This window comes from Cygnus olor, chromosome 3, assembly GCF_009769625.2.
Source record: "Cygnus olor isolate bCygOlo1 chromosome 3, bCygOlo1.pri.v2, whole genome shotgun sequence".
Taxonomy (NCBI): domain Eukaryota; kingdom Metazoa; phylum Chordata; class Aves; order Anseriformes; family Anatidae; genus Cygnus; species Cygnus olor.
The window spans coordinates 97,044,661-97,060,744 of record NC_049171.1 but is presented as its reverse complement, the minus strand read 5'-3'; the positions used below and the strand labels follow the sequence as shown (position 1 = coordinate 97,060,744).

Genomic DNA, 16,084 nt, shown 5'->3' with positions numbered 1-16,084 from the left:
CTTGCCTTGAGACCTATGATGACATTTTAGGTGTCTCACTGAAGTAAAAGCCCTCGCTTGGCTGTCAGCTAAAACTTACCGACCACCAAAGGCCGCTCTCAGCTGCCATCCATTTAAGCAGCTGCTGTTTTAATCAGTTACTTCTAAGGCAAAAGAAGTTTTTTTATCTCGAGTTATAATCCTAAAAGAAACTTTAATTCTATAAAACAGCTCTTTTCAGCAAAAAAAATGTCATCCAAATCAGATGATTTTAATTTTGATCTCCTGGAAATAACTTTCCTATTGCTGGGGAGAGGCATGCAGTAGCTGTGTGATACCGCTGGCACAGGGAAAACTCCAGAACCACACTCAGAAGCTCCGTACAGAGTCCCCAGAGAGGGAAAGTCTGGAGGTATTTTGGAGTCCTTCATATATGGATACAGATTTTGTTCAGTTACTAACAGGAACATGGTCTCCTTAACTTCTAAATGCATCACGCAGCAGTGAAGCACAAATAAACCCAAGGTGGATAACGACAATACTAACAGCAGTCTGATTTTAGTTTAAGGTGATAAGAAGGACAGTACAGTCTATTTAAGTAACATGCAGAGACTGAGACAGACTTTTTTTTTTTTCTCTAAGTAGCAGCATTTTTGCTGCTGTCTCTTTAACCAAAATGTCTCCTGGAAACTGTTCTGTAGCTACAACACTGTCAGCCTGTCTACCATCCTACAGACACACTTCTGCTTTTCATTTTTGCGGAGTGTTTGCAAAAATTTCAATGAACACATTTATTATTATTATTTTTCTTAGACACTCTGTGAAGCCTGCAGAGGGTGGCTAATCTCTCCTCCATGGTGAGGTCAACTCTGCCTAGGTCACTATTGAACAGTATTTGCTCCTGAGTTGTGCTACACTCTGAGAGCATTCAAATGAGAAAAGTTACCTGAGCAACTCATGGCTTGCTGTTTTGGCTCACCTTTTCCATCCACCCAGAAAAGATCTTTTTAAAAATATGTATTTGAGTTTAGCAAAACTCAAAGAGAAACACTACTTAAGTTTATATTCCAATGTCAGCTCCCAACCATTGGTCAAAAAATTAAGGTCACTATTTTAAAATACCATGCCCCGCTAGCAGGTTATAAATGTCTATGTTTAATATTTTCAGAGCAATAGTCTAATCCAGATTTGAAAAGCAATTCATTGTACCAAACTACTAGATACATTTTAAAGTAATCTCTAAATCTACCAGAACTACCACAGGCCAATACCATTATCCTTATAGCTAGGTAAGATAATATTTATTATATAATATCCGCACTCACAAAGAACAGTAGAGCAATACTTATCCTTATCCTTATCTTCTTTACATCAGCCAAGGGGGAATTCTGCTTTATTTCATGCTTTTTAAGTTTGGAGTAACATCATCCAACTCAGGCAAGCAAACTCCATTTTGCTATTCACATAGAACAGAACACCAGAGGCTGGCTGAGAAGTGCAGAGACTTTTCAATGTCCAGTTATGTTGTTTGCAAGAAAACACTAAATCTTCTTCAAGAGAAAGCAAACACGAACTGCATTACAGCTGATAAAAAGTATTATCCTTTGGTTTCCATGACCTTTGCTCATTCAGGACTGCACAGAGGTACTGCAGTTACATTTTGGGATATACTAGGAGGCCTACAGCATGTTTCTTTACTATTTCAGACAGTAAGATAAGAAAAAGTTTGCAGCTTTTGACCCCTTTCCTTAAAAATTATGAGTTTTACCCAATTATTGTTTATTTCTGAACTCACAGATAGAAATCTGCATGAGATTTTGATCCACGTGCTGTAATTTCTTCAGGAGCTTGGGAAGGAGTGTTCCCCATTAAGCTGCTTATCTTAAACAATATATATGTGCAAAGAAGGCAACTGAGTTTATAAACTATTGATTTTTCCTTAGTTTCTAAAAAGACTTCTCTTATTGCAGTTCTCTACTTGCATTTATAATCTGACCAAGTAAAAGCAGTTAAGAGCACATACAGATTGCAAAGAAAAACATTTTTATTTTTTTTACCCTAAATCTACATCTGTGATGGACTGTGATTCCAAATCCAATAGTTACTTCCTGTCCTGTTTTGTCATCTGTTCTTGATGTTATGTAAAGAGCTTACAGTAAATAACAATGTTGAGCTCTTATATAGCATTTTTAATCCATAGATCTCAAAGCATTTTACAAAGGATGACCATCATCCTACTTCATCTATGAAAAGAAAAAGCATAGAGAACTTCAGGGTGAAACTCTGATCTTCCTGAATTCCCACAGTCCGCAATGAAGCTAGGATTTTACCATACATCACAGCAATGCAGGCCAGCTGGAACTTTTGGGGTCAGCATTTGTGTCCTCAAATAGCCATGTCCCAGAGCCTTCCAAAACACTGGGGGACTATGATCTGCACTCAGCAGCAACTCACACACCATTTAGGAATAAATCCAGAGAGAATACGGCTTTCAACACAGTATCTTATTCTGCTTGGCATTCACTAGAATTTCTCTGTCCCACAGAGGCAACACTTTTAAGCCTTTTACTCCACCTTCTCCTGGGTATCTTGCTTACAGCTCTAAACACACTAACATTGCCATCAGTGTTGTAAAAAACTGCAGTCAAGCCTTCTACTCAGGGTTTACTGCTGAAATCAATACTACTGCAGACAGAAACACAGACATCAGGATCTAATGATGCCACTCAGGTGTCTCAGTATGTTTTACCTCCATGCTGAAACCCTAAATCCATCAGATCTGTAGGGAAGTAGGTATGAGCAATTAAGCCTCCTGCCTTCATCCTTTTTGTTTCTCATGCCCACTCTTTGCATCTCTCCTTACCATAGATGTTTAAGTGCACAGACTTCCTTCGCTCTGGTACCTCCGCTGGAAAATCAGAGAACCCAGAACCAGGTGTACATGCTGGTCGTACTGGACAGACACCAAGCACCAGGGGTACATACACAGCCAGGGGCAAGAACTAAAAGGGGACTGTGTATTAACACTCACTCTGTTACTGGGGTATTGATCTGATCAACACTGCTGCATACTACTGCAGTACCATACAATGAGCAAGCAGTAATAGTATCTACTTCAGCAATACAGCTGACAACGTACTATCCAGATATGAGGATCTGAGAAAAATTAGGAATTCAGATTAAAGATAAGGGGTTGTTGTTTTGTCATTCTGCAACACCAGAGGCCTCAACAACACAAGTCTGCAAGGCCACACCTGATCATCATGCCTTAAAAAATCGCCTTAACAGGTGACTGTGCAACTGTGCACCCAGGCAAGCCCTGTGACCCCGAGCACAAGGACCAGCTGCAGAGCCGTGATCTCCAGCGGAGTGCGGAGTACATCTGCCCCCACAGCACTCCACATGCAAGAGAAACACGTGCAAGCTTTGCTGCCCAACAGGGCTGAAGGTGGTCATTGTGTATTTCGCTGTTGTAGTGCACGTATGTTGTTCTGAGCAGCTGTTCCTGGAGTCCTGTACGTTACACAAACTAGCGGCTGTCGGAATTGGTACGCTCAGGGAGGGAAGGCAGGTGCACAAAGCGGAGGAGGTCACAAAACAGGCCGCACCTTCCGTGCTGCGCATTTTCTGAAGTGAGCCTGCCCTCCCAAGCCACAACAATACAGCTGAAGCCCCAGGGAAGCACTACAGACGAGCTGCAGCTCGGCTGTGCGGGCCGGCACAGCACCACAGCGGCCTCGCCCCGCTCCCCGCCGGCCGTGACCGGGCGGCTGCGGCCGGCAGCCCCACGCCAGGCCCAGGCCGCCCTCTGGCGGCGCCAGACCGCACGCCCGGCCGAGAGGTCCGGAGAGACGAAAACCCACATAAATTCCAGCCAAATCCGCGGTTTTCAGTCAAAAACGGGGACAAAAATGTTTCTGTGACGTGACTTTACCGGCACATGCTTTCGCCTCTCACACTGACAAGCATCCTTTGATCTAGCTCCACGAAGCTACTCGGTGAAATTATTTAAAAGTGGCCTGAACTGAATCCTACAATACTTCACGTTCCACAAACTGCGCATTTCTTACTTACAGATAGGAACTGAAATGCCCTGCAACAAAAATAACAAACTGTTTTAATTCACAGTTGCAACACATAAACACGACGAGATCTGTACCTTGTTAATCCCGACTTCCCCACTCTAACAGTTTAAGTTAAATGTCACATTTACATAACATTTACATAAAGATTCCGTTTTGTTTATACAAAACCCAGCCTTATTTTTGCAACATGCTCAATGCTAATTTATTATGTAACAACAGATTTAAGAAAAGACTTAATTCTGAGAAGGCATTTGAGAGACTGCAGTTGTTCTGAAGCAATTTGACATCATTTTTCATTATTCTCTGATCAATTTTTTTTTGTCGTTTTTGGGCAACCTTAAGGTTTTTGGACACTGTCCCACTCTAAGCAAAGCGCCTCAGCTGATTTTATACATTGTAGTTGTTTCTACAGTTCATACTTAGGTCTAGTACGCACACAGCAGAACCTCCAAAGAGCCTCCCACTGCAACCCGCAGGAGTTCAGCTCTGGATTTTAAGGGCAGTAAGGCTAGAGCTTGTTGTTGAGCACTTTTTAGAAGCTTCCTCTTTTCTATTATTATTCTTTTTATGTCACTTCAGCATCATCACCGATTTCAGCAGCAACACAATTGGACCTTCTGAACTGCAAAACCTCCAGCATGTATGAAAGCAGAGCTCACAGGATTCTGCAATGTGGCTTGATGTAACTGCAATATTTTACAAAAGAACTACAGCTTTCAGTTCCTCCATGCAAGGGTCTCTGAGGATAAATTGATTGCTGTTCTCTTTTGTGTTTTAGAACTTTCAAATGAGTTTTGCAGAAACCCTAAGGTCACATATCGAACGTAAATTTAAACAAGAAAAAACTCCGAAGCTAATATCACTACCTCTTCAAAGTAATAAACACTTAAGCATTAAAACTACTTATAAATTAGACACAAAGCCCTTCAATTGCATTACTTATTACTAGATAAATTGCTTTTATTATCAACAAGACTATCTTGCTGATTTTTGAATGTGCTAACTTAACTTCACAATTTCAAGCAAGTCTCTTCAAGGGCTTTCTCTAATACATTGTATCTACATCACAGGCTGCACAAAAGACAACAAGAATCCCCTTTCATTCTTCTTAGCTCCCTGGCTAAGGACGTATTGTTACAAAGGGGCTTCTTGTCCAAAAGGATATTTTTCCTATGTAACTTGGAAACAGCAGCTTGTGTGTTAGTCTGATCTCCTCTAGAAGCTTGTTTCACAGCCAGACACCCTTGACCGAAAATGTTGCTTATGCAACTTCCACTGGCTTTATCTGCACTTCTCCAGAAGAGCACAGTGATTCAAGGCAGACAAAACTGGTGAACAGTTGTGATAACCTCATGCCCTACTAGCTCTCGCTTGGTTTAAAGGCAGAAAGGACACAGAGGAGAATGACAGTACTGCAGTTGCATTTATCTTAGGCACAGTAATTCCACCTGCACATGACAAACTACGTACCAGCATCACTGCATTGTTTCTCAGGAAACATATCAGTAGATGAAGGCAGAGTAATGCAGCACGCCACTTGCATCTTTGGCAGATTTTCCCCTGAATATTAGGTTTTGTGCTGCTTTGGTGATTAAAGATTTTGTTTTCTTTCATTCACATATGGTGCTGCTTAATCACTAGAGGACCTTTCTGCGAGTACTGGTCCAAGTGAGAAGAACAAGACAGGGACATACAGGGACATATGCTGGGCAACACACACACAAAAAAAAGAGGGCCTGTACAGACACACAGGCTACATATACAAAGCCAAAGGCATCTGCTCCAGCACCCCAGGACTCACAGGCAAAGTGGCACAAATAGATTCAGCAAAACTGGTTAGGATTAGCCTTCTCTTAAACCAGATTGGCCAAATCCAGCCGATGCAGAAATTGCCTTTTAGGGCACCACACTGTACACTCAAGGAACATTATAATCTGTTAGTTTTTCCTCAAGGTGTCTGAGTGAAGGTGGTGGCTATTCTGTGGCCATTTTTTAAAGGCAAAAGACTAAGGCTACATGCTGACTAAAAGCATGGCCTGAAAAGACAGAAGGGAAGTGCTGACTGTGAAAGCTACTGAGGCAATATTAGACTAGGAGTGGATAGGGATCAAGAAGACAAAGTTGTCGTGATCTTATCCATACCACCTACTGGTAAGGGTCTGTGGAGTGAACAACCCACAGAGCCAAACTCAGGATTTTGTTCTCAAGTACATAATTTGGTTTGCTCCAGAAGACAGTTTGAGCATACACTGTCATTCACACGGTAAGTATGGCTACATGACCAGGACAGAGTGAACTGAGAAGCCAAGCTTTTTTGATGAAGCAGATGCACTGAAACAGAAAAGCAGAGGAAGAATGTATCTTTGTGGGACTTTACATCTAATGACTTCAAAGTCAGAGGTAGTTATCCACATGCCTCTATTGATCCTGTTTCAAGACAAGTGGAATCTCTTTTATACTGTGCTGTCTAGCCCAGCTACAGTATATTAGAACATCAATAGCATTTTATAGGCAAACATGTTCAAAGCAGCACCAGAGACTGTATAGCATCAGCATTTGTATTTGGCTCTCAGAAAAGGGCAATCTTTTAGGCTGCACCCCACGTCACACCCCAGCAGAACATCTGCATCTAGATGATGGATGGAGCCCAGAATCACCATGGAATGGAACTAGGGAAGGGATGCAATACAAAGCAAAACGGACTGTTGCAATCAGATGTTGACTTTCCAAGACCTGGTTGTGTCAGAAGGGGAAAGTTCAGATTTTTATTTAATTATTATTATTTTATTTTTAAACAGACAAAATACTGACAGCAAGAACTGCCTTTTTTTTTTTCCACTCTGAACAGTAGGGACACAGCTGTCTTAAGCTTGGGATAGCTTGAATATTGTTGAGGACTTCAGTGACTCTCCATGGAACCACACTGCCCTTGCATGCAGGTGTCCTAGTTGAAACTAAAATCTATAGATGTGGCAAAATTTTTTATTAACATTTGATCCTAGAACCCAAACTATGCCCTGTTTCATCTGAGAAAACTAGGGGATGGGTTTTGAAGTTTTGAATTTGCAGAACATTTGCGGCCAGAAATAAGCAAAACCTATATAACCTGCAACTCTCAAAAAGCTAAAGTTATTGCAAAGCACAGGGGCAGCTGTGAGCACTACTAACAGATGGGCACCTCTGGGTGATGTTATAGGTATGTGGTCCTGCAGCTCTTTTCAAAGCCACATCTGTATTACAATGAATGATTCACATTTTTTTCAAAGTCTCAGCAGTGCTGAAAGTGGGGAGATTTTTCAAAAGGATCATGCCTCCAGGAACTGTCATTCTTCTCCACTGCCCTCATCAGCCTTGCCCTAAAGGAAGGACTGTTTGGCATTAAGACAGTAAATATTCTCATACATTCAAGCTTTTATTTCATCTAATGCCCTAGTCTCAGCACTGGATGAAATGGCTTCAGTGAGGTAACAGAACCATGCAGCCTTTCTTGTTCTTTAACCTTTAAACTGCTACTCCAAAGGCTACTTCTGTGCATTTCAAACTCTGATAAATCACCCATTGCTCCATAACAAGAATGCCTAGATTTACAAAACATAGGGCTTTGCTTTTTTTTTTCCTATACTGATGATGAAAAAAATATTGTCTGTACAGTGATTGAATAACACTGATTAATAATTCTGCTGAACCTAAAAGAAGAGGCAACAATTACTTTTTCTTGTATCACTGTGAGAAAAGAGTAGGCAAATGATCTTCCAGTATGGTAGTACAATTTAATGGGTAGTATAAAAACAGTTTTCATCATGAATGTTTTCATCATGAAATTGTTGATCTTTCCCCCGTGAATTTTCAGGATCCCTGTTTCAAACAGTACACAATTCATAGATTTTCAACACTTCTGCAATTCTGCTTTTTATTATTTCACACACAGCAGCCCAAACTGTGAAAAGGACTTCTCATGACAGCTACTATATGAACACAAGAGGAAATCTGCAAGATCTTGAGAGCAGAGACCAGTTAAATAGACAAAAATAATGAAGGCAATAACATTCTAAAGGTCACATGGCACAATGGCAGAGATGAAAGTAATACCAAGTCTTCTGTTCCCTAGTCCAAAAGTCATCTACTAAACAATGGCTTCCTTTTCTTTTCTCATAAAGGAAAACCAAGCAAAATTCATACTGCTATAACAGAAGGGAACAGTATTTCCTCCTTAGCAGTACAGTTACAGAGGAAAGTGTCTGAGGACTTCCCAGGTTAATAACAGGGGGAGGTTACAGACTGAGAATGAAGTATTACTAAAGCTGCCTCTAAGTGAGAGTAACACACTGCACTGGACCTACAGTGGGCTTTGAAAAAAGGACATATTAGTCAAAAAGACGACATTCAACTCAATCAAATTCAATACTTGCTGTCCAGAGATTATATGAGCATGTAACTCCAACACTTCATCTCCAGAGGATATAAAACAACACAGTATGTAAGTATTATCATCTTATATTCTGTGGCAGGAGCATTACCAGTGGCTCAAAGTTAGTACATTGATGCTTACTATGATTCCATTCTTGGTTAAGAAGTTACCTGCTTTCCCAGGAGACCTTGCTGTTCAGTGTATTCCCTGTACAACAGCAGCATACTTCTGAACATTTCTTATATGATTAAAAAAAATCTGATCAAAATATAGATGTGACTCTTTTTATAGAATGAATACCAGAACTTAAATACATTGAGTAGTAAAAGCTGTATCTACATACTGAAACGTAGACTTCTTCAGTGATACTGACACTACAGCTTCAGTGAAGAAAGCTGTATGAAATGCTTCCGTGTTATAAGTGAAGAAATATGTAAAATAACAAAATCTACAGCTCAAAGGTTATGTGATGTCAGGACAGGGGTCTGCCTGTACAGCCATAATTCAGACTTCATTCTCTGTGACAAAGACTTTATTGGTGTGATCTCCTATCTTTCTTTTTTGTTTGTTTGGGTTTTTTTTTGTATTTCATTTAAACCACAAAAGCATGGTGTACAATAGGAGACTACCCAGCATTCTTCCCATTAAGGCACGCCCTTTGTATTACTGTTTGAATGGTACCCAGACCTTGTACAGATACAGAATTACTATTTTTTCCCAGATTTTGCCATGGAGCTGATAATCTAAAGGAGAAGCTGAATCTGAAAGGGATATCTTAGATGCCATTAGAAGACTCAGTGGAAGGAACACTCAGGAATAATGCTGAACCTAAGGCAGAGAAATGCTTGTAGGCACTTGTTATTCTGTCTGGAGCTGTATGCTCCTTGTGTAAGCTAAAGTCAAGGGCAATCAGCAGGGTACTGAAAACATTAAAAAAAAAAAAACACACTTTGAGTGTGTGACCAGAAGGGTGAAAAGCAACCAGGAGTGACCACCCTCCGTAAGAGCTCCAGGAGTCTGTGAAACAGTGCTGCAAATCCCTGCCTTGATGCTGCAAGGACTCATACCTGTGAAGGCTTTACAGAGAGTGTTTATCCAGGAAATAGAACACAGGAGCCTAACAGAATGAGCTCAGTAGCAAGGCGAGACCAAGGGAAGCCTAAGTTCACCTGGTCTTTACGGAGGGACTCCAACAGCATGATTTGTTTCACTGTATGTCTTACAGTGTTAGACATACAGTGGGTTAGTTCTTCCAAGGTAAAAGCCTTCACAGATGGATATTGCTCAGTTGCGTGAGGGGCAACATTTTAGTGGGATGAAATAACTGACAAAGAGTTCTCCGAGGGCCTTAAGATGATAGCAAACTATTCCATCTTTTACAATACATATTGCATTTCTTTGTAAATATAAGTAGGTAGGGATACGTATGTTATTGAGAATGAATGCAAACACATTTTTAGTGAACACCTGAGACTTTGCTCACACAAAAGAACTCCAAACAGCAAAAACAGTTCCTCAGTGTAGCATTCAAATGCATTAACCCCCCTTTTCTTCTTGAAATGCCCTGCTTTAATCATTATATTCCTCCCAATGTCAGTGAACAAAACACACAACAATTACTGCTTATTCATCTTCAGAGTATAGTCCAGCCCATGCATCCAATCTATCAAGTTTTCTATTGAGGGAAACAAACTCTCCTCCACGGAGTCACAATTGTCTATGTAATCCAAGGCCTTATCAAAAAGTATGAAGGTGCTTGAGTTTGCGGTGGAAAAAATACTTAGAAAAATGTTTGCTTTCTCCAGTTCCAAAAAAATAACAGGAAAAAGGAAAAATATATGAAGGAAGGGAATGAATGAAAGGGAATGAAGGAAAAATATACTTCCTCAGAATGTCTGGAACACCTCTGCTGAAGTTTCCTGAATCAAGGATTTCCTAAATGACTCCTAAAGAGGTTCCTTAAGAGTTTTACATTGGGTAAACATCCAAGCCAAATAGTAAAAGTTTATGAAAAATAAAAGGTGATCTTGCCACAGAAAGTATCAAGCAGTATCAAGTTCAGACAGCTTTCTACACTAATAACAGAAACACTTTTTGATATGGAATTGCAATTCAAAATAAACATGAGCTTACCTGACCAGAAAGCGATGGAGCCCAACATCAAAACTTCTGTAAGAAAAAAGATTAACCATATTTTAATTAAAGAACACTACTTTGTTGGGTATTATATACTGTATTTCAAAATAATTATTATCCAAAATAAATATAAAATTTTTGCTTCTGTTTTATGAATGACAAAAGCTACGTATGCAGTTTCCTGTATCTAATGACATGGCATTTACTATGTTCACCACATGGAAAGATTTAGATTCATGTTAAAAAGCTCACCAATCCATTGAGGATTTCTTCAAGAAAGCAGTAACATTCAGAGCAGCATAACAAAGACAGCATGAATATGAATTACTGAAAAAAAGTTTACAGCATCCTTATGACCACTGAGTCTGCTTGTTTACTATGCAACACGTACATACTACAAGGGAAAGGCAGATCCTTTCCTTTGGTCTCCTCTGTGCTGCACTAGAAAGCAAGGAATTGCTTTGAATTCTCTCCATGACAGAATAATCAGAGCTCCCTTATTTCTCCGTCATATACATAAAACATACTGAGATGTGGGCCTTGCAAGCACGTTCTCACAGCTCTGGTGAGGAAGGCAACTCTGAGGACTTTTGTACAAGTTAAATCACCCTGAAGGACAAGAACCATGCCTGAAAACCTGGGGACTCACAACACCTGCAGGCAGTTAATGTCAGCATTTCTTTTCCTTTTCTGTGCTTCCTCCATTGCTCTGCCAGCTCAGGAGGAACGAGCACCACAGCCACGTACTAGCAAATCCTTGACACTACAGGAAGGCTAAACATCTGCTGATTTCTGAAATTTTCCTCATGTCTGAAGTATGTTCCATTTTGATGGGACTATCAATATAATCCAAGATTAACAGTGTGCATAATGGCACAACTGGAAAATGAGTCTTATTTTCAGTGCTGAACTTGCTCTGAAACAGGCTTACATCCCATACACAATCTGAAAACATTTTAGCAAATATTAAGCTCTTGAGCAGCCTGTTCCAAAAAGACTAATCAGTCATCTGAGTTCAACATGATTTTATTTTAATACTACTGCTTGCAGTGTGCTGCCTTCTACCTGAAGCAGCAAGAGAAATCATCAGATACTGTTCTTAGTGGCATCCTGATAACAAAAGAGAGATAACGAGCTGTAGAAATTATAGACGTTAACATGGAGGGAAATTCCACCGAATCAGCAGGGTGGAGATGAGGGCAGCGAATTTCTCTTGTAAAAACTGTCTCAGGATGGAAAAGGCATTCTGCCAGGGACATGAACATGGTCATCGTTAAACCTTTATTTTACATTCCTTTCTTAAAAGCTTTCGCCGTCCCATATTATTGTTATATTACTGTGTAGTTAGTTACACTGCACAAAGTGCATCCTCTTATCTTTCTGTATTCCTCCTGCTTAGAGGCATGCTGTAATTTGGCTCCTACTCTTCACTAAAATATTCTGTGCTGTACAGGAGAAGTCTTCTGTATCAGAGCTGTCCACAGTCCGTCCGTATTCATAACCCTGAAAGCCTTCTGTTCCCAGGACCAAACACTTCAGTATGTTTGTGCTGGGATGGGGAGAAGAGAGCTTGTACAGTTCCAGGGAAATGTTGCATAATGAATGAACAGCTATCTTAAACATCTTCAGACAAGCTCATCTTTTCAGGTACTGCTGGCTACCTCTGCTGGCAATGACCAAATCTTCTACTGTCTGTTTCTGTGACTGAAGTTTCTGAAGGGACAGAATAACTTCTTCAGGGCAGGGATGTGGAGCATAAGAATATCACCACTTCTGACACGGAACTGAAAGTTGAAGGACTTGGCCTAGAATGGCCATGGAGACGGAATGGTCCACCTAACCTGAGAAGTTCAGAGCTGTAGTAGGTTGGGATGGACAAAGCTGAGACAGAGTGGGTTCAGAGAGGAAGGGAGAAAGCGACAGTTGGCTGTAGACTTACGTGCCATCTTTTCACAACATAATGAACTTCCTTTTAATAAGATTCACAACAGTCCATTATTTCATATTGGCTATCACAATTAAAATATCTCCGCAAAATCTTCTGTAAGTATTAAAAATTAACATGCACAGACCCAATTCATTGCAATAAATGAAAAAGGTAGAAAAAAGATCAGAGCCTCACTTGGTAAAAATCAGTGCAGACAAACAGGCCTTGTTATTCCTCAGGTTGATACTCTACTGATAGACTTCACCTGACTACACAAGAATCTCAATTTTCCACTGTTTAAGTAGTAATTTAAAGTACAACTACGCTACAAACAACAGAGTAACAAGAATATACAGTAGTGTCAGACTGTGTGTCTACATCTTAAAGATACCTCAGGACAACATAATTGATTATTTCCAAAAGCAAAACCAACAATGCTGAACAATCTCAAACTATAAATGGGAGAACTAGTCACGTTACTAGAGATCCGTAAGGCTACAGGCTTTGGGTACATACATTTTTAGGCACCTAAGTTAATGAACAGAGACATTTCAAGGCAAAAAGACTGAAAAACTAGGATTCCGGAGGCTGGTTTTGCCAAGACACTACCAACAGACACTTTCAACTGTTCCGCTTATTCATACTTAAATAAATACTGCGTTTGAGTCTACAAGAAAGTGACCTGAAAATAAAATGAGACAGCAATGGCAAAAGATCTCATAGACGTAGTTAATCTTTCCATTACCAGATAGAAAAAAAAAAAATCAAACACCAAATAAGCAACTTTAATAAATCAAAAAAAAAAAGTCAAGTATTAATTATTTCATAATGATCCCTTCAACACCACCTATCAGACATGCCAGGATGCCCCTCACAAGTAACTCAGAATTAAGTCTGCCATATAAGCATGAACACCACTCTTCTATAAAGTGAACTTACTTGATATTGCAATATAATTTATGATCAGCTTTACTCAGCTTGCTCAATGCTGAACTTCACTGCAAAACACAGGATTTACCTAGTACCACTTGCACTTCTGGGTGCCCAGTTACAGAAAAAGTAGCTTTACAAATGCTTTCTGAAGTTCTCTAAGTAGCAAAATTTTCCCCCAAAAGAAAAGTTTTAATTAAATTCTAAAATGACAAAAGGAAGGACATCCAAAGCAAAATGAGTAAGAAATTATTTTCTACCTAAATTCTGTAAACTGCTCAAATGTCCGTAACATAATATACTATTTTAATTTTTGGAGATGTAACTGATAAAATCTAGTTTATCAAAATAATAATGGTGGTCTTTGAACAGAGCATCTTTAGAATCTTGCCTAGTTTCCAGCATAGAAGGGGAAACAAGAGTGTCCAGAGGAGGGCGACGAAGATGGTGAAGGACCTAGAGGGGAAGACATATGAGGAGCGGCTGAGGTCACCGGGCCTGTTCAGCCTGGAGAAGAGGAGGCTGAGGGGAGACCTCATCACAGTCTACAACTTCCTCGCGAGGGGGAGTGGAGAGGCAGGTGACCTATTCTCTGTTACCACCAGTGACAGGACCCGTGGGAACAGTGTTAAACTGAGGCAGGGGAAGTTTAGGCTGGACATCAGGAAGAGGTTCTTCACCGAGAGGGTGGTTGCATACTGGAACAGGCTCCCCAGTGAAGTAGTCACTGCACCAAGCCTGTCTGAATTTAAGAAGCGATTGGACTGTGCACTTAGTCACATGGTCTAAACTTTTGGGTAGACCTGTGCAGTGCCAGGAGTTGGACTTGATCCTTACAGGTCCCTTCCAACTCTGGATATTCTATCATTCTATGATCTATTTTTGATGTATTTCATACTTTAAGTCAGCAGCTGCCAAACATGTATTGGTCACCAATAACCCAGAAAGCAGGAATTTCTCTTGTCATGGCTGTGCTTTTGGATCTTCACAAGTATTTTGGAGTTGGACTTGATGATCCTTATGGGTCCCTTCCAACTTGGGATATTCCATGATTCTATGATTCTATTATTCTAGTTAAAGGGGAGATTATTTCACTTCCATTTCATAATCATGTTACTCACTGCAGGCAATTTGATAGCTATTTTCTTTACAAAAACATCTCTAACTCAGTTCATCTGAAGGTTTGCATTTTGATTCACAGTTCTGTATCTGTATGCAACTTTAATGCTTTTGTTAAGTACAGAAGTTTTAGTTTTTGATACATTTGAGCAGATTACACATGTAATCCTTCACAACCAAATGCATCTTTTCCCAACACGTTAACTAGAAATCAGTGACTAACAGCGTATGTATGCTAAACCAGCAAGGATCTTTTCCAAAATATAATCTTTGAAATCTGTCTGCAAGCATACATCTTTGCCTTCAAGATATGGTTTTAACATGATTTCACTGACATGCAGTTTCTGCTTGGAAAGCTAAAGGCATAGTGCAACAAGCTGCCTCCAAATTTGCATGCAGCACAAAGCTTAGAGGTTAAAAAAAAAAGTCATCTTATAGAGAGAAAAGACAGGAAAACGCAGAAACATGCTGGTATGAACCACAGTTGGTAGGAAAAGCACATTCACTAAAAATACAATCCTGATGATTCCCAGAAAAAAGTACACAAATCCTCTTTTTGTTCCTGGGATGCAAAAAGCATATATATATATATATATATATATATATATATATATATAAATATAAAAATGAAATGGGCAAAACAGTGACAAGGTCCTGTTTATAGTGCAATTAGGGTATCAGATGAATCGGTTGTTTTCCCCTTGTGTCATGGGTATTTTGCACTCGCTCTTAAATTTCTATTTGTCCTATTTCCCTATAGCTTGTCCTTATTTTGGAATTCTGTGCCTGCCACTTAATCTAGAGCTGCCTATTGTAGGCTGGTGCTTTCTGATACAAATCAGGACCAAAGAACAGTTGGGACCTTCACCTGGGAGCTGGTGCATGCTTTCTTGGCTACCTACCTTAACTGCAGCACAGATCAGCAGCTTCGGCAGCTCCCAGCAAAGCTGGGGATTGAATCACAGAATCATTAAGGTTGGAAAAGACCTCCAAGATCATCTGGTCCAACCAGCCCCCCCCCACCAGTATCACCCACTAAACCATGTCCCTAAGCACCACGTCCAACCTCTCCTTGAACACCCCCAGGGTCGGTAACTCCACCACCTCCCTGGGCAACCTGTCCCTGTGCCTGACTGCTCTTTCTGAGAAGAAATGTCTCCTCATTTCCAACCTGAACCTCCCCTGGTGCAACTTGAGGCCATTCCCTCCAGTCCTGTCACTAGTTACCTGGGAGAAGAGGCCGACCCTCAGCTCCCCACAGCTTCCTTTCAGGGAGCTGTAGAGAGCAATAAGGTCTCCCTTCAGCCTCCTCTTCTCCAGACCAAACAACCCCAGCTCCCTCAGCTGCTCCTCACAGGACTTGTGCTCCAGGCCCCTCACCAGCTTTGTAGCCCTTCTCTGGACACGCTCCAGGGCCTCGATGTCCTTCTTGTAGTGAGGGGCCCAAAACTGAACACAGTACTCGAGGTGCGGCCTCAGCAGAGCGGAGTACAGATCACC

General features: G+C 40.6%; 1 protein-coding gene across 3 annotated transcripts in view; it reads right to left on the bottom strand.

Annotated features, from left to right (window-relative positions):
• The window catches only part of HHAT (hedgehog acyltransferase), a 165,393-nt gene that overhangs the window by 111,217 nt on the left and 38,092 nt on the right, over positions 1-16,084 (bottom strand). For 2 of the 3 annotated variants that reach the window (XM_040554067.1, XM_040554069.1), the window contains one exon: positions 10,606-10,641. The exons of the other annotated variant lie outside the window; for it this stretch is intronic. In XM_040554067.1, the coding sequence (XP_040410001.1) occupies positions 10,606-10,641 (36 nt within the window). The remainder of the gene's footprint in view (positions 1-10,605; positions 10,642-16,084) is intronic. 3 annotated transcript variants of the gene reach the window in all.